The sequence below is a fragment of the Parus major genome, chromosome 2 (assembly GCF_001522545.3).
Source record: "Parus major isolate Abel chromosome 2, Parus_major1.1, whole genome shotgun sequence".
NCBI lineage: Eukaryota > Metazoa > Chordata > Aves > Passeriformes > Paridae > Parus > Parus major.
In genome coordinates, this window is record NC_031769.1 from 59,970,391 (window position 1) to 59,992,647 (window position 22,257).

The 22,257-nt window shown below is 41.1% G+C and overlaps 1 protein-coding gene across 2 annotated transcripts in view; it reads left to right on the forward strand.

The window, feature by feature from the left end:
- Positions 1–22,257, forward strand: part of MBOAT1 (membrane bound O-acyltransferase domain containing 1) — a 56,334-nt gene that overhangs the window by 31,738 nt on the left and 2,339 nt on the right. For both annotated transcript variants that reach the window (XM_015619970.3, XM_015619971.2), the window contains 8 exons: positions 5,581–5,636; positions 7,870–7,924; positions 10,564–10,747; positions 12,394–12,586; positions 15,335–15,438; positions 18,203–18,267; positions 19,605–19,737; positions 20,873–21,024. In XM_015619970.3, the coding sequence (XP_015475456.1) occupies positions 5,581–5,636; positions 7,870–7,924; positions 10,564–10,747; positions 12,394–12,586; positions 15,335–15,438; positions 18,203–18,267; positions 19,605–19,737; positions 20,873–21,024 (942 nt within the window). The remainder of the gene's footprint in view (positions 1–5,580; positions 5,637–7,869; positions 7,925–10,563; positions 10,748–12,393; positions 12,587–15,334; positions 15,439–18,202; positions 18,268–19,604; positions 19,738–20,872; positions 21,025–22,257) is intronic.

Genomic DNA, 22,257 nt, shown 5'->3' on the forward strand with positions numbered 1-22,257 from the left:
CCCAGAGGCAGTGCAGCAGTGCAGGTGCAGGGTGAATAAGGGGGGTCAGTCTGTTTTCCATGCCTGTTTGCTGCTTTGCTGCTCAGCTGGGTGCTTGTCCACTGGAAGCAGCCCTGCGATCACTTACCATTGGATGTGCAGGAGCCCTGCAAGAACTGCAGTGTGGGAACCAGGCAGAATTCAAGCAGGCAAGCACTACTAGAGAACTCCATGCATCTAGTACATCCCTGGACACTTCTCCAGAAGTAAACACTCTTTTAAGTGAAATGTTTCTACCATGAGGGCTTAAGAAATACTGCTTGGGAGCTTTCACACACACACACAGAAAAAGGCAACACATCACATGAAGGAAATTGTAAGTTGCTTTGAAGGTGGCGAGTGTGTTTAGTGAAGTGTTTTTCCTCTGATATACTTCAGTACTTCTTCCTCTTACTGTTGAAAGCAAAAGTATGAGCTCGCTGCCAGCTTGGCCATCCCCTTGTCAGCAATGGTTACTGTCACAGCAGGGTGTGACTGTGTGAACTTCTTGTCACGGCTTCAGCACTGCATAGGTAACCCTGAAATAAATATTCACTGTTTTGGAGTCTTGTCTGCTATGAGCCTTTTGACTCCACCTCCTCTCTTAGTGAAATCAGGTCAGTGGAAACTATTTCTAGCAAGCGTGTGCCAGACTTCTCCACGGGATTACCTAAGGTCAAGCAGACTGTGCTTGGAAAACGTCTTTTCTCTCGTAAGCATCGAAGCTTGCTCAGTGCAGAAGCCAGCCTGTGATGCGGTGAGGACCTTCACAGCAGTCTACAAACAAAACATCTTTACTTCCACTGGCCTGTGCTTCTGGCAAATTTATTGCATTGGGGAAAGCTGTATTTAAAAAATATATTAACTGATATGTTTTCATTTGGAAGGTTTATTTAGGGGAGTAAACCCCTCTATTGAGCATTCTCTGTAAATGGTTGCATCTTAGTCTTGTGCTATTTTTCAAGGCATCTAACATGAGGTAAACAAAAACCCAAAGCTGCCTATACCTTCCATTAGATGCCTTTAAAATAAAATGGTCAATTTCTTAATTTTTTAAAATTTTTTTTACATTAAAAGTTGGCCACTATGGTTTGTGTGTAAGAGGTACTGCACAGCTACAACCTAAGATTAAACTCATAGCCAATAAATAAAACATGGGAAGGGAGGTGAAATCACACCACACATAAATCAGATTCTGGGTTTCTGTGGTAGTTTGTAACTGTAGTGCTTAATAGGACAAGTGGAGAGGGTGTAGAATCACCACTCAGCATGTGGCTACAAAGTAATCGGTAGGTGTTCAAATGTGATGGATTGCAAGTTGTTTAGGCTTCTATATGTGGTTTATTTCAAATTCTTCCTTCCTAGGGATAAATCTTCGTGCTTCATTTGTAAGAACAAGTGTAGTAGGTAGATTTTCTTCTTAAATTCAAGTTAATTGTTCCCCTCCAAAAACCTGTGCATCACAAAATCTGGAAGTAAGAAAAGGGATTGTGGGTTTTATAGTTTTGCTAACTTCCCTTCTTATTTTTATCACTATTGGCTTTTCCCAGTAGAGTTTAAGGTTTAAAGGAGTATCATGTTGGAAACAGTTGACTATATATGATATGGTGCTGTATTTAATGTATTAAATTACTTAATGTTTTATTGCTGTTTAAAGTTAGAGCTTGCCTGAAAGGCTGGATAGAAATGGCAATTCAATACTCTGGTATTTCAAAGTTTTAATAATCAAAACTCACATGTTTAGGAATTTATGATTCTTCCCTCCCCACCTTAAGAGAGAGTTCCAGTAATGCCATTGTTTATTGTTCTCTGCCTTTTCCTGCAGCAAAGACATGGTCCCGTTGAGGTCAAGTCAGTGAGAAATGGTGGGCAGGAGGAGGAGAGGAGGGAGGAAGATGCTCCTTGTTCACCTGAAACATTGCTTGCCCTTTGTGTGAAGTGTTGTCTGATACCCAACACTTGTGAAAGCAAGGCTTCCACCTTCCTGAGTAGGGTAGAGAAGAGATCACAGAATCATTTAGGTTGAGGTCATCAAGTCCATCTTATGACCGATCACTGAGTGCCACAACTAGTCATTCCTTAAACACCTCCAGGGACAGTGACTCCACCACCTCCCTGAGAAGGCCATTCCAGTGTCTAATCACTCTTTCTGTGACAAATCTCCTTGGATGTCTAACCTAAATCTCCTCTGGTGCAGCTCAAGAGGAGAGAACGACTCCCACCTGCCTACACCCTCAGGCAGTTGTAGAGAGTGATAAGGTCTCCCCTTAGCCTCTTTTCTCCAGACTAAATGATCCTAGCTCCCTCATTCACTTATCACTGGGCTTGTGCTTCAGACCCTTCCCCAGCTCCATTGCTCTTTGGACATGTTGCAGCCTCTCAGTGTCCTCTGAATTGAACTGAGCACAGCACTCGAGGTGTGGCCTCACCAGTGCTGAGTACAGGGGGACAATCACTGTCCTGCTCCTGCTGGCCACACTATTGCTGATGTAGACCAGGATGCCATTGGCCTTTTGGCCATCTGGGCACTGCTGGCTCTTGTTCAGCTGGCCATTGACCAGCATCCCCCAGGTCCTTTTCTGCTGGGCCACTTTCCAGCCACTGTGGAAAATATGTATGACATGCAATATGATGATGTCAGGAGGGAGAACAGGAGGTATCTAATGAACTTTGTGTCTCTCCTTCCCACTTGCCTTGTCAGGCACGTCACTTTGCTGTTCCTTGTCTCCTCTGGAGATGGGATTTGAGGGAGACAGACTCTCCATCTTCTCTGATTAAAGTGCAGGAAAGGCTGACTTGTTCTGTTGTCTTACAATGTGTCACCAATGAGGCAATGAATTCCTAATATAGATGAGGAGAACCTCTCTCCTCTGTGTTTATATGTGGCATGACTTCAGTGCAGGCTTTACTCCTGCTGCCCTTGGATTGTTTGCATTTTGGTTCTCTCTGGTTTACCATGGGGGCCTTGTCTAAGACAAGTGTCTAAATTTAGACACTTGAAGTCATACGGTTTTGGCTCAGAGCCTGAGGTTTAAAGTTACCCACTTCAATATTGGCGTGAAGTGCTTGCCATAAGAAACATATGCAACAAATTGAAGCAATTTGAAACAAGTGTTAATGTTCTCCCATAAAACAGAAAGGTCAAACACTGTCAAAATAAAAATTTGTGTTTATTGCAGTAAAACGGTTTGGTTCAGTGACAGCCTCTGTGTCTCCTAAGGATTAAAAAAATCTGCCTTTTCATATGCTTAAAGGATTAGGATTTATGTATCTTTGAAAGCAAAGCTAAATTTCGTCTGGGAAAATCTACTTTGAGAAACAGGATGCTGAAGATAATGGTAAAAACAGCTTATAAATCACTTTTCTTGAAAGATTAATTGGAATAAAGTTTAGAATGACTATTTGACAATATTGCTGGAAGGTGAAAAGTCATTGTTGAATTTGTCCATTCCTTATCTACTACCAGTGGTCTAGGTAACCCCAGAAGAGCTGCTGTACAAACCCCTCTGTTACAATTGTATTCAAAATCTGTGTATATTTAAGCCTATTCTGAATTTTTTGTGCAAACTTTTTTTTATTGACATTTCAAGTAGGGACTTCTGAAATGATAAAAACACTTGCTGATTGAGTAATTGGCTGATATTGCATGTTCTGGTTTTGGATAGAAAATGCAAATTGCCCACACAGAATTACTTGTGGACTATTGAAAAAGATCAGCCTTATTAAGTGTTAAAAAAAAGACCACTCAGAATGAAAGAATGTCTTTTGCCAGTATTTGTGTGTTTACCATGCTCAGCCTATGAATTATCTTGAGAATCTGTTTGATTTATATTAGTGGGATAATCAGGTTGTAAACAGTTTATCTTCACCATTGTGTTTACATTTGATTGTAACCAGTGGGTCAATTTAGTTAAGGATGATCCAGAATCTCTTGAAAATCTCTGTAAAACATAAGTATTTGATCGTTATTTTAGACAGAGACATCACTGGGTTTAAGTTACACTTTTTTTTTCTTTACTTGAGAAATCTGTGGGACAGCCACAGTGCTTGAGCTAAAAAAAACAACAACCTCCACGTTTTTCTTTCATTGTGTTCAGAAAATATATTACAATAGTTAAAATGAACAGCTGTAATGTTTGGCTTAATCATCTATGACTCTTAAAAGAAGTTCCATATACTGGTCAAACTGTGTAAACAGTTAAATAAATGTGTACAAACTCAAGTTTTCATTTCCAGGTAGAAGACATCATTTATGTTCAAACAGAAACTCCCATCTGGTTAATGTTGTTAATTTATTCTCAAATGGAGAAACAACCCATTGTATTAATCCTCAGCAAAGACAGATCTCTTTTCTGGAACTGGTTTTACACACAGTCATCACAACTAAGGCTTTTAAAATAGTGGTGTATCCTCATCACTCATTCCCATCTCATGGCTACTGTGGTTGTGAGACATCTGGGCACGCTGTGCCAGTGTCCCCAGTGGCAGAGAGATAGGGAGAAGCAGTGTGAGCAGGTGCTCATCCCTTGCTTTTTGCCTGCCATGGGTCCTTCCAGTTTGCAGATGTTCAGCAATAGGTTTTGTGTTTAGGGCACCACAGCTGATGGAGGAAGTGGTCAGCTGTCCCCATGGTTTTCCTCCCATCTTTCCTTTTATCTTCCTCTAAATGCTCTTGGCTGTGCCCTTTATCCTTGTGGGAACCAGCTCTTGATGGCACCAACCTGAGTTTAGTCTTTTTCCCCCATTCCTTAGTTGCATCAGCTCACATTTGCCTTCGGTGCCAGGAAGCTCTGGGTACGGGAAATATGAGTGACCCTACTGGGAACAGTGGCTATTCCTATGCTGCATGCTTAGCTGGCACCAAAGCTGCTGGGTGGCTGCAAGCCTGGCTCAGGTACAACCAGCTCCTGTTTCCAGGGGCTCCAGATCCCAGATGCCCATACACTCCCAGCTGAATGGTGTATCTTGTACAGGCTGTTCACAACACAGATGCGTGGCCAAGAAGCAAGTGGGAAACTGCTGTGCTGACAGCTCTTCTGGTATTTGCACACAGTCCTAATTGATAGAGCTATTCATGTGGGGAAATAAGCATCTGTATCTGCAGAGTCAACATTTTTTTAGGGCACTGAGGAGACAGACAATAGGAGTGTAACAGTAAGAAGAGCCAGAGTTGGGTTACAGCAGCCCTGCTGTATTCTAGTGTTGTATTGTATGGGGCTTCAATTTGGTCTTTGCCTGAAAGGAAGCCCAGTGGGCTGCACAAGCTGGTATGTCCTGATGGTGTGATTTCTTCTGAACTACAATTTGCACTGCTGCACGATAGGGAGACATAAAATAAGGCTTTGTGTGCACTTAGCAATTAAAAATTCCAGTGCAAGTTACTGTGGGGTTGTTTTGAGCCCAATTGTCTTATGCCTGAGCTCCTCCTTCAGCTTTAATTGGATGTTTTCCACTTGTTGCTAATACAGCTATGCCTTTTAAAGGCATAAAGGCATTCAGTGAGAAAGTTGGGAATAATTTGTATTACAAGACGTGTAACTGTTGTTTCTGTCTTTGTTGTAGTCCTCTGATGATAATTACACAGAAGATCACAACACTTGCATGCCAGCTACATGATGGTAAGAAAAGGAATCCCTTCCCATATCCTGAAGACAGCCTTTTTATTCCAGTGCATTCTGTGGCTGATTTATGGAGTGAATGAATGTAGTTCAGTGAGTTGTTCCAAATGAAGAAGAAAAACGCTTTCTGGAGGAAAATGAGAAACTTAAAGTTTTGATCAGTTTTTAGGATCAAACTGTCTTTGCAATATCAGAGACAACTTTTTCTCCTTTGGGTATTCTACTTCCTTGGGGCAAATTTGGATTTTAGATACCAGTATTTCATAGCAGTATCTCCTGTCTAGATGCTACAGTGCATCTCCATTAAACTTGCCGAAGCTGCTCCTGATTCTCAGAAGTCAAGAGTTGTGTTTGATACATAGGTTCAGTCATTAATGTTAATTTAGCAAAAAAATATGCCAGCAGTGATGTATTCAGTGGTAATACACTCCATGAGCTGGGAGAGATAGAATTCAGTAGCTTTTCCCCAGTGCAGAGAGAAGCACAGTTGCAAGCAAAATAACATTGTCTTCAGTCTTGTGCTGTGCTGTGACAAAGAGCACTATTATTTCCCAGTAAAACGCCTGTGTCCAGTACAGTGCAAAGGCTAAAAATGTCAGTTGTCATTAGCAGCATTATTGCTCTAGCCTACTGATGTTGCAGTGCGAATTTCTGATGGTCTGAGGCCCACTGCCTCACAAGCTGTGGGTGACTGAATAAGTGCCTTGCTACAGAGCTGTTGTGAGCAAGGATTTAGGTGATGGTCACACGGTGGTTTGGCATTGTTTGCAAGCCATGTTTGCACAAGATAATCTAATGCTTTTAGCTGGCTATAATAGCTACAGCTGGAAGCTTGGCTAATTGACCATGCTGTTGGCATTCCTGTTGCTGAGGCTTCTCTGCTTCTGTGAGTTGAGTCAGCTCAGGTATTGCTGCAATTCCAAAGCAGCGTGCAGCTGAGGAGCACACCTAGGATGTAGAAGGTAAATGAACAGACAGAAAAAAAAAAGACAACAGCAGAGGCAGGAGCGTTTTAAACAGACCAGAAATCCTACAGATTAATGACGGTGGAAAAGGCTCATTACATTGCAAACATCCATATATGGAGCAGTTGATCAAATGAGGGCAGCTTGCAGCTCAAGCATCAGTGGCAAATTTCTATTTGTAAAAATTTAACGCGACAAATTTCTATTTGTAAAAATTTAACACAGCTGTCTGTAAATAGAAACAGATGAACAAAATACCCAGTCCTTTAAGTAATTAAGTGCTAATTGTTTCTCTGAAATACAGGTCCTCCCAGTATTTACAAACTGAAACAGTGGAGAGGGAATGGAAATGAGCAGTTTATCAGCAGTCGTTTTAGGATGTGGGTCCTGTGAGTGTATTGGTAATTAAGGCCAGTATGTTTAGAACAGTAATGTCAATTGGAGCCAAGCCCCTGATCTTTTGGGGCTGTGCACATGCTCCACATGGAGTGCTGTGACTCATCCCGTGTAGTCCTGCTGAAGCCACTGGGATTGCCTGCAGTATGTGCAGCTAAAGCTTTAGGGTGAAGGTTTTGAGGCATACACTGTAAGCAGCATTTGTTTACCACTGGCTGCGACACAAGATTTTTCCATCGTTTCCCTGGGACATTGAGTCTGTGCGCTACCTCTGGCCCCAAAGGTCTTGTGCACTCAACAGGAGGTTACCCTTCCAGTCTGGACCTTGTACAATTCCAGATTATTACTGATGTGTGTGTTTAGGCTTGCTCCAGCAGCAGGCAGCTGGGCTGCTTGTTCACACCAGTGGAGCTTCTGTTCCCTGAGCGCCTGTTTCCCTTCCCCTGCCCACTCCTCCTGCTGTGAAATGCTCCATTTCTCACCAAAGAGCCAGCGGGAGGCTTGTGCTTAAATGAGCTAGCAGCTTCAGGCAGCAGAGGTTTTTCCAGCCCAGGACAGTTTGTAGAGGCTGTTGGGGGTCGCCAACAGTTGGTGGCATTGGCACTTCCATTGTGTTTGTGGGAATGCTATGGCTGCTCTTCCTGACAGTGTAGCCAGGGTGAGAAAGGGGGAATGAGGTAAGGAACTGGGTAAAGAGGTAGAGTAGAACTTGACATAGAAATTAGGCATTGAGATGTATTAAAACTACCTGTGACAAAGAGATGTTGAAATTATGGCTTTAGAAATTTATTTGTGGGGTGCAAGCATAACGTTTTGGGAATATCTTTTACTGTTTGTATTTTGGAAAGATCTAATGTGATTTTTCTTTCCAGGAATAGGGCGACAAGCTGAGGAACTCACTGCTGAGCAAAATCGGCTTGCTGTAAAGTAAGGATGTTATTCTCTTAGTGATGTGTGTCTAATCTTTTCCAAAGAAGTTGAGTGTTTAAGTTGTTTGTTATTTGTTGTTTTTTTAGGTTTTTTTTTTCATTGCAATGTCAGGAACAGCATAGTGGCACAGCCATGAAAATATTTCCTGCTGCTTTCCAGTCCATGAGATGCCAAAAATCCTACATGCTTCTTCTATTTGCTTGAGCAGTTTTGTTTCTGTAATACTGCTGTCATTGCCCTCCTTACAGAAACATACCTTCTCCATTAAATTCTTTATTTCTTCAGCACAGGACTTCTGCCTTTACACTGTATTGGTCAGTAAAGCACTGAAGTACCTGGCAATATCTCATTGACTTAAATAAGTACTCCACATGTAAGAGAAGAAGTCTTTGCTGAATTAACTCTTTTAAATTCAGGCTAAGACTATACTATACAGACTTGTTGGCTGTTATCTTCATCTGATCTGCCATGTGTTGTTTTTCCAAGTAAATACTCCTCACCTGTCAACAATTCCCTGCATAGTAAAAATCCATTTTGATTTTAGTCTGACACTTCAAGTGTTGCTTTTCTTCTCCACAATTTTTGAATGCTGGACTTTATTTCTTTTGGTCTCCCGCCATAATGTTAATACTCCTAGCTCTTCATATTCTCATTTTTCATATAGAGAGAGCACTTCCTTGAGCTCCCTTTTTTTTCCTAGTTTGTCTCTCAATACAAGTGCAACATGGAGATGAATTTGTTGGGGTTTTTTTTAATGAAGAATTATTGTTCCAGAATTACTCTTACTCTTACCATCACTATTTTTTCACCATGATATGTTTGTTTAAGTCTAAGGAAATTATTTCCTTCATTTCCAAGGTAGAAGGTTCAGCCATCAGAAAATCTGCCTATGAGCTTCAGAAAATAAGGGAGGAACTTTCTTTAGCCTTGTATAACTTTGCTGTGACCCCACAGTGTCTGTTTTTAAAGCTCACAGCATGATTTTTAACTGAACTTGGCCCTTAATTCTAGTCATATTCTCACCAAACAGGCTTGGGGTTTTTTTTCTTATACAGTTGATGAGTTCATAATAGAAAAGAAGATGCCAATAGCTTAAGTGTCAGTGGCAGACAAGTCATAACTGAGGAGTTTTAAATCCCCTTTGGTAATACAGCCTTTTGTCTTCCCTCCTGTTCTTGGTCTGTTTTTGTTTCTCAGTCATCCTCTGTACATTCTTTCGTGCACTGCTCATGTCTCCCCACCCAACCATGTGCAGAATTCAAGTTGAAACTAATGACTTTATTTTTAATCTTACTGTAGAGCTAGGAAGCCTGCACCATGGACAGATTTTGCAGGACAGAAAGATGACCCTTACTCCAAATTGTTTGCTGCATCTCTCTGTGAAATGCTTTCACCAGAGAACATACCATTCAGGCAGTAACATCTACAATAATCAGTAGGGTGAATGCAGAAAATCCTTGCTAATCTAATTGTTTATTCAAACTAATTCCACTTCAGAATAGAAGTAGGCAACAGAAAATGTTTAACTGTTGCTTAGTTTTTCTGCTAGAAATTTGTTTTAGTCTTAAAGAATTTTAAGTGTGTTTTGGTTATGCATGTCCATCCGTGTCTTGGGCAGAAGAGCCCTCAAGCACTGTGCCCAAGTTTGTGTTCTCATTGGAGGGCTCCATGTTTACTTGAATGGTGACAATTAGGACATTTGTGGAGAGCACTCACTCTAATACAGTACAGACACAGGGCACAATTTGGATGTTGGCCTTTTTTGCCACATAAAAACCTCGAGCCTCACAATTTATAAATTACACTACTGCTGAGAGGCCTTTGCATCTTTCTTTTTCCATCCTACTGATTTGTAGCAAGGACAGTGGATCTTCTTAATTTTACATGAAATGTACAACCCCAGAAGGAACTGGTGGGATATGCACTTGCAAAATGGAAAAAAAATTAATATGAGACACTTTCTTTGACTTTCATCTTCAGCCATATTTCAATTCATTTTCCCTGCCTTAGTTCCTTTTCGTGTTCATGATGCAATACAGGGAATTGCTTCCTTTTTGTGAACAGTAGGAAGGAGTGTTTTTTCATTCTCTTCCTGTATGTCTCATGTGACATTCCCATTTTTTGAAAGGCTGGACTGAAGGGTGAGTGAGAGCTCCTCCCAGGACTTAGAGCCCTAGTTTTAGAGACTCTCTGCCCTGTGGTTTGTATAACAAGGCAGTATAGTCCCTGACATCCTGGACAGACGTCCAAAACCAATTACCAGCTTCTCATTCCTGGTACTGCTGACCTGCCCAAAATGGACAAATTTATTACTGTTTTTAGCTAAGAAGTTCCCAAGATTACAGCTTTTCAAATCGTTAGCATTAGTTCACCTGTAGTTTAAGCATTTCCGTGTTACCTTTGCTCTGACTGCCATCTACCAGACATCATCAGAATATAACAGGCTGTGTTTCATCTTCCCAGAACAGATCTAGAGAGCTTTCAGCTGAGGGGAAAGAGGTAGGAGAGAGGTGAGGACTGAGGTAGACAGTGCAACAAAAAAAATTGGTGAAAGCCTTTGCTGTGTTTTACTGTGTTTTGTTTTTGTTTTTTTTTTTTTTTTGTCTGTTCTGTTGTGTGTGGCTGACTTTTCACAGGTCAAGACCTTCTTTACTGGAGTATTTAAGTTATCTCCTCAATTTTATGAGCATCATAGCAGGGCCTTGCAGCAATTACAAGGATTATATCGCCTTCATTGAAGGGAGGCATGTGCACATGAAACTGTTAGAAGTGAACTGGAAGCAGAAGGGTTATGACAGACTTCCTGATCCTTCTCCAACTGTAAGTTTTAAAATGACAAAGATTGATTGCAGGGGTTAGGAAAGTACAGCTTTGTACATGATTCTCATAATTAAAAGCTAAGAAGAAAAACCAGTTTTGAGTTATCTTGCCAGTAAAGGTTACAGTGAGTTTTTTCTGTGAGTGGCTGTTGTTTTTATCACAAGGTCAGGGGTGAAGGGGATAGTGAATTTGCCAAATGGGTTTGGCATGCAGAATGTGTTCATTGTTAATGGGTGTTCTTTGTGCAGCAATGGGAATGGGCTGCAGGTTCTGACAATGACAAGATGCAGTTCAGCTCCAGACAGAAGAGGAAATGTCAGAAAAAACCAAAATAGTCAAATCTCCTCCATAGTGCAGGAGATGTTAGAAGTACATGAATCAGGGCTAGTCAGAAACTGTAGCCTGTCCAGGTGATTTGCAAGAGTATCTCACACACTTTAAGATGACTCAAGAGGTAATTTTTTCACATTGTTTAAACGCTAATTTTGTTTTATATTTTTCTAATATTACTTAAAACCTTCTTATAAAACAGCCTTTTTGTAAAGCAGGATAGTGTAACATGAGGTCCAGATTTATATCTCTTATCTTAAGGTGACATTGAACGTGTAGCTTTGTGAATGTGTGCAGAATGTCTCCTCTGAAGCTGAGCACATTATTTTGTATAATGATTCCTTTTGCACACAGTTATCTTTCTACTGTCTCTAGTGTTGTTATGTCTGATTTGCATTAGTCTGACTGAGGTCAGAATAATGCCTATATTGTGGAGGATGCACGTCAGGAGAAAGTATTAAAATCTGCATAAAAAACAATTTCTCATTACTTTATTCCAGAATTTGGAGAACATATAAAAAGAGATCAAAAATAGAAAGGGTCAAAAAATACATGGTCGTTTCAATAGTCTATTGCATTTTTATTAGCCTTTTGAGAGCACGAGTCAATTTTCACATGGTATCCAAGTGTCAGATTACTTTTTAATTACAACTGGATCAAGAAGAGTTTGCTCATGGTGTGTATTTGCAAACAATCTTTGAACTACTGCCGTGATTGCCAATAATGGTGTGTAGGAAGCTAGGGAGCTGGAATAGAAAACACTGTGGCAGAGCACATACCCTATATCGTGGGCACAAGTGTGCTGTAACAACACGATGCTTTTTGGACAAGTCATTTTTAGCAACACTTCTGGGTGGTAGCTGGGTAGTAAGACCTACTCTTTCACTGAACATCAGTGCTTTTGGCTTCCAGGAGGACCCAGTCTTTAGTTCCAGGAGAGGACAGGGCATTTAGAGAAGACTTCTGATTTCCACTGTAGGGCTTGGTATATTTGCTTGCTTTCCCGTTTTAGAATTTCTGCATGCTGATGTGGAGTCTGTCATGAAGTTCATCACTGATTTTGACTTGTCATTGTTCTACCTAGCCATAGGTAGTTCAGTAAACCAAATTAAACTAGACTCAGTAAACAAATTTAAACTAGCTGTGACTCTGGCCTTTTCTTGGTCACCTCTTCTAAATTAATTAGTATCAACTTGGTTGCTACCAACTTTAATGGCTCTTGAAGCCCATTGTTTTTGTATGTCTTGAGCACTGCCTTGTTCTTCCCCTTAAGCAAATGTTTCTAATGAATGTTTTTCATTGTTTGTGCTTTTTAGGGAGCAGTGATGTACAAGCTGTGTATCACACTAGTATCTCTCATTTTATTCTTGACTCTTACCAAGAACTTTCCTATGGCATATATTATTGATAACGAATTTCTTGATAAAACTCCCTTCTTGTCAAGACTTGGTTACCTGTATGTTGTAACACAGGCAGCAAAACCAAAGTATTATTTTGCATGGACGTTGGGTAAGTCTGGCTACATTATATACCTTTGTGTGTAGCAAATAATTTCTTAAACGGGGGAGGAGGTCTGAAACCTGGGATGGGGGGAAATGAAATTGTCCCTAGACCTCTAGTTCATGTGGGAGATGTGTTCCTTTATGCAGTGGACCCAGTGCTTGTTGGGGGGTTGGTGCTGCGCCTTGCCTCTAAAGCACTGTGGGGTCCTGTATACACCTTGGCTTTAAGCAATCCAGAGGAGAGACTGGAGAACCGTGGGGAGCAAAGGAAGTGTTGGGAAGGACTGAAATCTCTGCAAGAAAAAGGGAGAGGAGAAGTAAGAGGGTTCACTAAAGAGGGAAGCAAGTTTTTTAGGAGCCAGCTAGACTGGTGGTCAAAATAATAATTTTGCATTTTATCTTCTTCTTCTACAAGTCATGTTTCACCATCTATGTGTGAGGAGCCAAGTCCTTTAGGTCAGGCTGAAAATATCCCAGATTTTTTTGCTGGTATTGCAAGACACTGTGTGTGTAGGGGACATCCTGGAAGTCCAGCAAGCAATGCACGTACCTTGAAGCTGAGCAGGGCGTCACTGAGATAGGATGGAAATAGCCAAGGAGATTGATTGCGAGGCTGTGATTAAACTGCTGGGAATAAAACTGCCAGATTCAGGGAAGGCAGCCAGGACTGGCATGTGTGGGATTGGAAAGGCTTTGAGATAAAGAATGGCTTGCTCACAAACTTACTTTTGTGGAATCCAATGTTAAATTGTTGCCTCCATTTTTTTTTCTGGCATTATAGTTAACTGGAAGTCTATTATTAAAGAGATAAACTGAATTTACATTTGTGACAAGATCAAGCTGCAGAGGCTTTAGAAATGTCTTAAAAATGAGGCAGTTCTCAGAAAAGTATGCCTTGCATAGTGGAGGGTGAGGCCTCCTCTATTCACATCCCAAATCTAGGCAGCAGAACAGCAGGCACTTTATCCTTTTTTTATCCTTCCCCAGTTCTGCTCCTGGTGGCATGGCCCAGGGCATTACAAAAGTGCCTGCTGGAATGGGCAATAAATGCTTCCTGTCCTCAGCACAGGACAGGCACGCTATTGTGTGGGAGCTGCGCCGCCGGTTTCCTCCAGATCCATGGAAAGAAAATCCTGCTTCTCGCTTTATCTGTGCTGAGTGCACGACTGCAAACCTAATTCTGAGCTGTCAGTGAAACCACTTTGAGTCCCTGAGTGCCTCCATCCAAGGAGCTGTGAAAGGCATACACAGCCCGAGCTGCTCAAGCCTGCAGGGAGCAGGCACACCTCTGCAGAGCTTGTGGAGATTCGGGTTTTGTGAGCAGCTGGAGGGTGCACAGTTGAGATCTTTCCGTGCTTCACACCTTGCTCTGCAGACAGCGGCATGGGAAGCAAAAGGCCAAGGAGTCTGCTGTGTAATTATTGCTCATCCCATGATTGCTGGTTTCTTGGTTTTGGCAAGGAAACACTCATTATTTGGTCCCACTACCCTTGGAGCAAGGAGGAGCAAATCCAGGAGTCCAGTGCTCTGGGGGATGATTATGTGCAGCTCCAGTCTCTGAGATTGGTCAGGAACCTGTGGGCCAACTTCAGGCAGGGTTGGTGTTTATTGTTTTAGGGTTTTTTAAACAGGGAGAAAATGAAAAACATGGAGAGGTTTCTTTCCATCAACAAAATCTATCCCATTAAGGAAAGTGGAAAACAAAACAGAAAGTTTCAGATTAGATTGCTTGTTTATTTATTTATTTACTTATTTATTTTTGTCTTGTTGCTTATAATTAGGTTCCCTCCCTAGTATTGTGCACTAGGGCTTCTCCATGAGCTTGTGCCTGTACTCACAGCATTTACAAAGTAAAATCAGTTTTCACTCTTGGGGAAGAAATGCTGACCTTTTTAAAGAATAACCAGGCTTGTGTTTTGTAAATGACCCAGAAGGAAAAGGCTTACCTGTATTTGTGCTTCCCTTTTTCTTCCAATGATCCTCAGTGTTGGCTGCAACTAGTGAGCAAGAGACAATAATGAATTCTCCCTTCTGCTTTCTTAGTACTCCAAGTAGGTATTTCTAGCAAGGGCACATTGAAATCAGAGTCTGGAGACCCAGTGATGAGGTGACTCCCAGGCACTCAGAGGGGGAAGGTAGTTGACAAGAGTTCATCAGTGTGTAATGCCTACTGTTATCCAAGCTTTTACTTGCTTTAAGTAGCTAAGTGTGTAACTGATGTTGCTCAATATTGGGTTCGCAGAAATCTTGAGGCACTTTAGTGAGACACTCAGCAACAGGATTAGCAAAAGGCTTTGTCTGCAGAATTCTGAATGACAGTCTTAATTAACATAGCCATGCTGGAACTCTTAAGAGAAATAACAAGCATGTCTTTGAGATATTAAGTGTTTTTTGAATTCTGGAAAATGCTGTGACATTCAGGTGCCCTTTTGAGAAAAATGCTCATTCATTTTATGGCAATATCTGTCTCAGATGAATAATAAGGGCCAAAGAGTAGTAAAAGTGATTTATGTTCACTGTTATTTTATTATTTTATTTCTTCTGCACAGGAGTAGCTAGTCTTTCCTCTTGAGAAAATGACTCTTGTGTAGCCTTATAGTAATGCCCCTTTGCAAAAAAGGAGCTTCTCCGAGAAAGAGGTGTTGCTAAATCTTACAGAGCTAGCTTGAATGTTTGTTTGGTGCCATACTGACTTGTAAGCAAACATGTCTCTTCCAGCAGTCTGATTTTGACCTGTTTTGCTTTGACATTGCAGCAGATGCAGTCAACAATGCAGCTGGTTATGGATTCAGTGGAGTTGATGAGAGAGGCACTTTCCGCTGGGACCTGTTGTCCAATTTGAATATCTGGAACATTGAGGTGAGATAAAGGAGTGGCTGCATTGGCATAATTATACAGAAATGAGCATGATAATGGGTAAAGGCTTTACTGAAAGGAAAGTAAATCTATGCTTCCAGGCTGCTCCTCTTTAGCATGAAGAGGTTTTGTATTTTATCTGTTGGACAGATAAAATGCATCTGTCTCACAGGCTTCCTCATGCTCAGTATTCAGGTTGTATTTCTAAATAGTTTAGTGAGGGCTAATAAATAATTATATCAGATATTATAAATGAGCAGTCAGTTACTGTAGATTGTGGCTGAGCTCAGTGGGTCAGTAAATTGTTCACAGCTATGATTCTTCACCATCTGTGATGTGTTCTGCTTATTTACTTCTAACAATCTTTCACTTTTGTAGCCCAGTTGAGAAGAGTAGTGGTAGTGAAAGAGGCTGCCACGAGTGGCACAGACACATGCAAGGGCTGAACTGCCTTTGCTACATGGAGAAAAGCAAGGGTAGGAGACATAACAGGTACAATCCAAGCAACCTTAGTGGGAGCTGACAGGGGCACACAGAGCTTAGATGATTGGGTGCTGATCTAGAACACCATGCAGCGAGCCACAGTGTTCCTCAAAACATCTGTCACTCCTTCCTTGTGACTGCTGCATACTTTTGAGATCCATTAGCCTTTTGAAAACTATTCATGTTTGTGTCTCCAAAAGATGGCCAATATAATTTGTTTGCCCTGAAGAATATTTTGTGAGTGCCAGTGAGATATGGAAATATTTATGTGTCTGCAACTGCTTTCTAAAGGCTTCTTCTTTAGAAATAGGAGGAGCCTTCCTCTGTAATTCTCTAGTTGTGATTTTAAAAGTAATCATAGATAAAAATGAGTTGACTGCTTTATTGCTGAACAATCTGTGACTAAGTGAATGTGCTGTAATAGCTCTTCTCAAAAATGAAAGAGCTCCTGTAATTCTTCATTGAAGATACCAAAATTGGAAGTATCGATGTACATCCCCTGTTTTTCAACATTCTTTCTCTTTAACCTTTTTAACCATGATTAATCCTCAGTGTACTCTTTGATGAGTACAGGACACACAGCGTAGAAATGCTTTACACTTCCTGATGGAAGCAGCTCCTTAGATACCACTCTGAGATCTTGACTCTACATCTGATTTGGTTTTGGGGCAGGACATAATTCTTACTTTGGTGGGCTGAGGCTAGTTCTGTTTGAAGGAGGAAAGTAAAAGGCAGCCAGTACTCTTCAGTCAAACCAAATGAAGGAAACAGGAGCCTTTGCTCCTCTCTACTCACTGAACTGATGGCCTCTCAAAACTTACTTCCTTTGCTGGTCACATGGGCAACAGAGATCAGAAATTGTTTCCAAGTGCATTAAATAGGGTGCTGTCAGATTTGATCATGTGTGCAATGAAAAAAAGAGAGATTATAGAGGCCATGGCATTAGGTAAGCCTTGAACCATCACTTTATGTGCCAGCAGCAATGCTGGGAGTTGAAGTTTAAGTGTGATTGTACAGTGTTTACAGATACAGTCTATATATTCAGCAGGTATAGCCACATGCATGTGTAAAATTACCTCAGAGTTGAGAACTTGAGTGCTAAATGTGACTATCTGATCTGTAGAAAAGATAAGGACATGGAAGGAGTTGTGTGGGCCTTAAAACATGATGGGGCTAAGCGCACGTGGGGGATTTGAAAGCCTTGGCAGCGTGCTTGTTTTGACAGCCAGCAACTACTTCCTCTCTTGGTAATGTAACAGGGGAACTTAAAGGAGGCCAAAAGAGAGCGACAATATTAGTTGGAAGAGAAACTGTGTTTTTCTTGGCTTCTCTTGGTGAAGTAATGCAATTAAAATGTAGCAGTGCTGCACTGGGAATTGCTAATCGTTTTAACTCTTTAAAAGCAGAGGGTGAAATGCTAGCTTTAAGGATTCTGCGTGGAAGTGCAAAGATATCTGCACATTCCCCTTGGAAGCCTTTGCCCTAATGCATTTTTTCAGTGTGCCCTTGCCTTTGGCTGATATGACAAAATATTGCGGTGTCACTGAATCATGTACCCACTGGGCCAGGGTGTCCTTGGAGGTTTCTGCCAGCAGGTGAGGGACCAAGGTGGAGTTGGGAGGTGAAGTTGATCAGCAGTAGGGAAACTGATGCTGAACAGCAGAGTCCACCAGCCCCCTAAAGCTGGGGGAGCTCAGAGGAGGAGATATGTGTGGTTCTCTCAGGATACTGGAGTTACTCTGGTTTCTTAAGCCTAGCAGTGGGCTGAGAATTGGCTTCTAAATTTAATCCTAATTTTTTTGCCTGTGTTTTTCAATCTTCCCCCTTCATTCTTCAAACAGTAATAATAATAATAAAAAATTTCATTCATTTATTTATTTATTTGATAACACTTTGTTTTAGTAGTACTGTAGGGAAGTCCAGATTGCATAATGGGTGGCAAGATATCTCTTCCAGAAATAAAGCTGTTTATGAGCTGAAAGGAAGGCCAGGCATATAAAACAAGAAAGCTTCTCAGATTTCCCATTATTTGAAAAGTAATCAAACACTGTATTTAATTATATGAAACAAAGTGAGATTTTAGAGCAAGTGCCAAGTGTTAGCAGTGAGCTATCAGCCTAATGTCCCTCCCAAGTCATATTAGTATAATGATGGATTGTGGCACAGTCTTAATAAAAGTTAGCTGCTAGATTTAATATTTTCCATGTACCTTCTCACTAATTTAAATTGCAAGTAATATTTTACAGGCCTCATTGCTAACATTCCATGTGAACTTCTTTCTTAGACTGCAACAAGTTTTAAAATGTACATTGAGAACTGGAACATTCAGACAGCTGCCTGGCTGAAGCGGTAAGAGTAATGAAGCAGTTACTTGCTTGTGAGGTCCAAAAGCTCTCCACAGCCTGGAAAAACGCTGACTGTTGGTTCTCATAAATGTATAGCCTCTTGTTCTTCCTTTGTTTCCTGTGCCTGTATTAGTTGGTGCAACACAAGGGTATTTGGTGCTGTAAAGTTTTATTGCTGCAAGTGTAAAATGCTCCTATTTTATATATGAGCAGCAAAGTAATAAACGAACTGTTCAATTCTTCCATAATAAAAAGCAATAGCATCTTGTTGTTTCCCTCCATTATCTTTCCTGTACTGTTTTGCTTTGCTATGTTATATTTCCCATGCAGAGGTGAGTCTTGCTGTGTCACTGGGATCCATAAATTTAGCAAGAAATAAGGTCAAAATCTTCAAAGCCCCAGTGAAGTCTGGTTTGGAGTTACCTTAAGATGCTTGCCAGGGAGTCCTTGTTTAGGATATTTAAGACTTATGGCACTGAGATGATCTGATTTTAACCTGTGACTGTTAATGCACATACCATAAATATTAGCATAAGTCCAAATTTTGTAGATTGGACAGTGTCTCATTACTCATTTCACTTTCTGGTGTGATTAAAGCTCAGCATACAGTCGACACAGTGCCTGAAATGCAGGCACAGATTTATTGTAGTTATTGTAACTATAATGATGGTAAATCTATACATCTTAAAAGTCAATGTCTACTATTTTTCATTATTCAAATGATTCCTGGTAAGAAATGCATTATCTTGACTCATTTCTGTGGAGCACAGTGTTTGATTTAAACTTCAGATAGCCAAATAGACTGAGTGTTGTTTACTTGAACTGTTATCCTTGCATCTGGGGAGTAAGATTCTTTGCTGCTAAAGTTAGCTGGAATCCCCTGTTTTGCAATAGTTTACGGCACTCCCTGTTGTTCCCAGCATCTGCCAGATAACTGTGCCTAAAAATACCTCTCTTCACTAGAGTGAAGGGTGGGGTCACATCTCTTTGTCTTTCAACTTGCTCTTGATCTGTCATCAGAATTTGGAAGGGTAATGTAGGATTCCAGACAGAGATGTAAAGGTGAGCAAAGTCCTGTCTGCTCTTATTCCATTACTGATTCAGATGCTTTGAGCATCAGAAATATTTGTACAGACGCTCTTTGGAAACTATTTTGCATTAAGCATGCTTCCTCATTCCATCTAAACCACTATTTAAATGAAGAGAGAGTGCCTCATGCCCTAGTCTGTGACTGAACCAAGACAAGACAGCTAAAAAAACAGAGTAAGACCGTAGAAACAGAAGGATTTCAAGTGCAGTGGCCATTGTTCAACCTCTTCTGTTTTGTTTTCATTTTTTCAGTGTCTGCTATGACAGAGCTCCCTGGTACCCTACAGCTTTAACATTTATCCTGTCGGCCCTGTGGCATGGTATCTATCCTGGATATTATTTTACATTTCTCACTGGAATCCTTATCACACTCGCAGCCAGAGCAGTATGTACCTTTCATTGTTCTCTTCTAAGGCCCATGCTAGGCACTATCCAGCTGCCAGCTGCACCCTCACATGGTCAAGCAGCTTGTCCCTGCTGTGAGCCCTCTTTCACGCCTTTGCAGGCTTGATGTTGGCTGAAACTCTGTTGTGTATTGATACTAATTGCAAAGTAGCCAGCAGTTAAAACCAGCACCAGTTCTGGATGTGATGTACTGCTGTCCCTGGCTGTCAGAGGAAATGTTGCTTGAGCATGTGCAGTTAGGGGTGTCACCAGCTATGTCCGTGCAAATTATCTTGGGATTCAAGGTCATGTTGGATTCCAGACTTCTGCTGGGTCATGTTGCCTGTATGCTGGTTTAACTCTGGGCCCAGTCTTGCACAAGAAGCTGCCATGGGTTGAGCATTAGCCCAAACTTGAACAATTTGTGTGGATACAATTGATGCAGTAAAATGGTCTCTGTGTTTATGGGCCTTATTTTGTGTAGAGTCACCAAGACAGAACAGGGCTCATGTCTCACTGTTGTTAAATTTATCACTGCTGATCTTTCAGGCTGAACCAGCCACTTGTGCAGGACTGGGAAGCACCACTGTTGTCTTTTGGAGTTTGACTGTGGATAAATAACCAGGTTAATATGAAAGGAGAATTAACCTAATGACCATTATTAGCCACTATCGCTAGAGCAGGTTGCTGAACATGTGCTTTACCTCTCATTTATGAGGATTTCACAGATGTGAAACTAACTTAAAACCTCTAAGGAATGGCACTTTCTTGTTCATTGGAAGTAACTTCTATTTACTGTTGATAACCATAAGAAATGAAAACCAGAGGGGAGGAACAACTTCCCTCACAAAAAATATTGTGCCAGACACACGGAATGAGAGTCTGCACCTGTGGTTATGACAGAGTAAACTGGGGGGCCATTTCTCTTTTTGCCACTGCTTGACTGTGAGATCTTGAATATGCCGGTCCATACACATCTGTATTTCTGCTTCCAGTGCTTTGTAGCTGCTGTATAAACCTTCCTGTGATACTAATGCTGATGACAAGCAGAGAGTCATGCACTGCTGTGTGTCAGTGTGACTTTGCCTAAGAAATGAATTTATATAATTTTCTGCTTACTTCTCCCTGACCTGCAGATAAGAAACAACTGCAGACATTACTTCCTCTCGTCAGTGCCTCTTAAGATAGCCTACGACATTGTTACCTGGGCGGTCACTCAGCTGGCTGTGTGCTACACTGTCGCACCCTTCGTTATGCTGGCCGTGGAGCCCACCATTAAGTTTTACAAGTAAGTCCTCTCCCCTTGACTTTATCCTCCAGGGTGGCATAGACTTTTGTTAAATAACCCAAACCACACTGAAAGGCAGTTAGCATTTCATCAAATTTGAAAGGAGCTCAGATGCTTGCTAAAGTATAAGAGGTAACTTTTGCACTCCTGTAGCGTAATGAGATTATAACAGTGCCAAGGCAGAGCACTTTGGTTCTTCTTCTCATTCTGTGTCCTTAGCCTGACATTTCATATACTCAGTTTCCATTTTCAAAACAGCTGGGTCTCAACCATTAGCAGTAGCCAAGGCTGAAGAGGTTAAGAATAATGCGAGTTGGCAGCAGGAAGGAGGTGCTGAGCAAAAACCAGGCTTCCAGCTGCAGAATGCGTATAAGAGGAGGTGTGATCACTCAGCAGGAGATATGGAGGGCTCCTGGCAGAGCCTTGCTCCTTGAAATGAGTATGCTTTTCATCATGAAAATATGCTTCTTTTCTTACAAAGTGAGTACTTCCCCAGATTCCTTAAAGATAACAAAACACTGGTGTTGCAGAGCACATTGAATGTGCTCTAATGAAGCCAAATTGAAGTAGAGAAATTGAGAAAATAATTAGAAAAGGCAGATGGGACTACATGGCTTTACTCTTCTTTCGTTTCACTGTCAATATGGAGTAGCAGCTTTTGGTTCAGAAGAAAGACAATTCCCTCCTCCAACGTAGAATACACAAAACTGGTAGTCAAAATAGCGGCAGTCTGTTTGCAGGAGGTTGAATTTCGACATTTTCTATTCCTGTTTCTTGAAACATTTGATTTCAACACAGAAAACTTACCATGGAGTAAAAATTACTCCAAATCTTTCTTAGCTTCATTTCTTAATAATTTTGCCCTGGTGACTTTTGCCCTGGTTAACTTTGAACATAGTTAACACTTAAACTTAGAGACTCATACGGAAGGAAATGTTATGCTTTTGGACTAGGGCGTGAATTTTTGGAGCACTTCACACCACAAGCAGTGATCTTAAGCACCTTAGAAAGATATTAAGAACTACAGTAAAAAGCATAAATGAGACCACAGAAATGTGCATTACTGTGTTTATACTGGTCCCAAACATCATCTTCCCCAAGCTGGAAGAGCCTCATTTATTTGGTTTAAGTATTTTTTATTTCTCTTCAACCTTGTGTATACTGAATTATTTGAAATAAAAATATTTGATGTTTAGAAACGTACCAAACACAGATATCTCTGAACAGTTACCT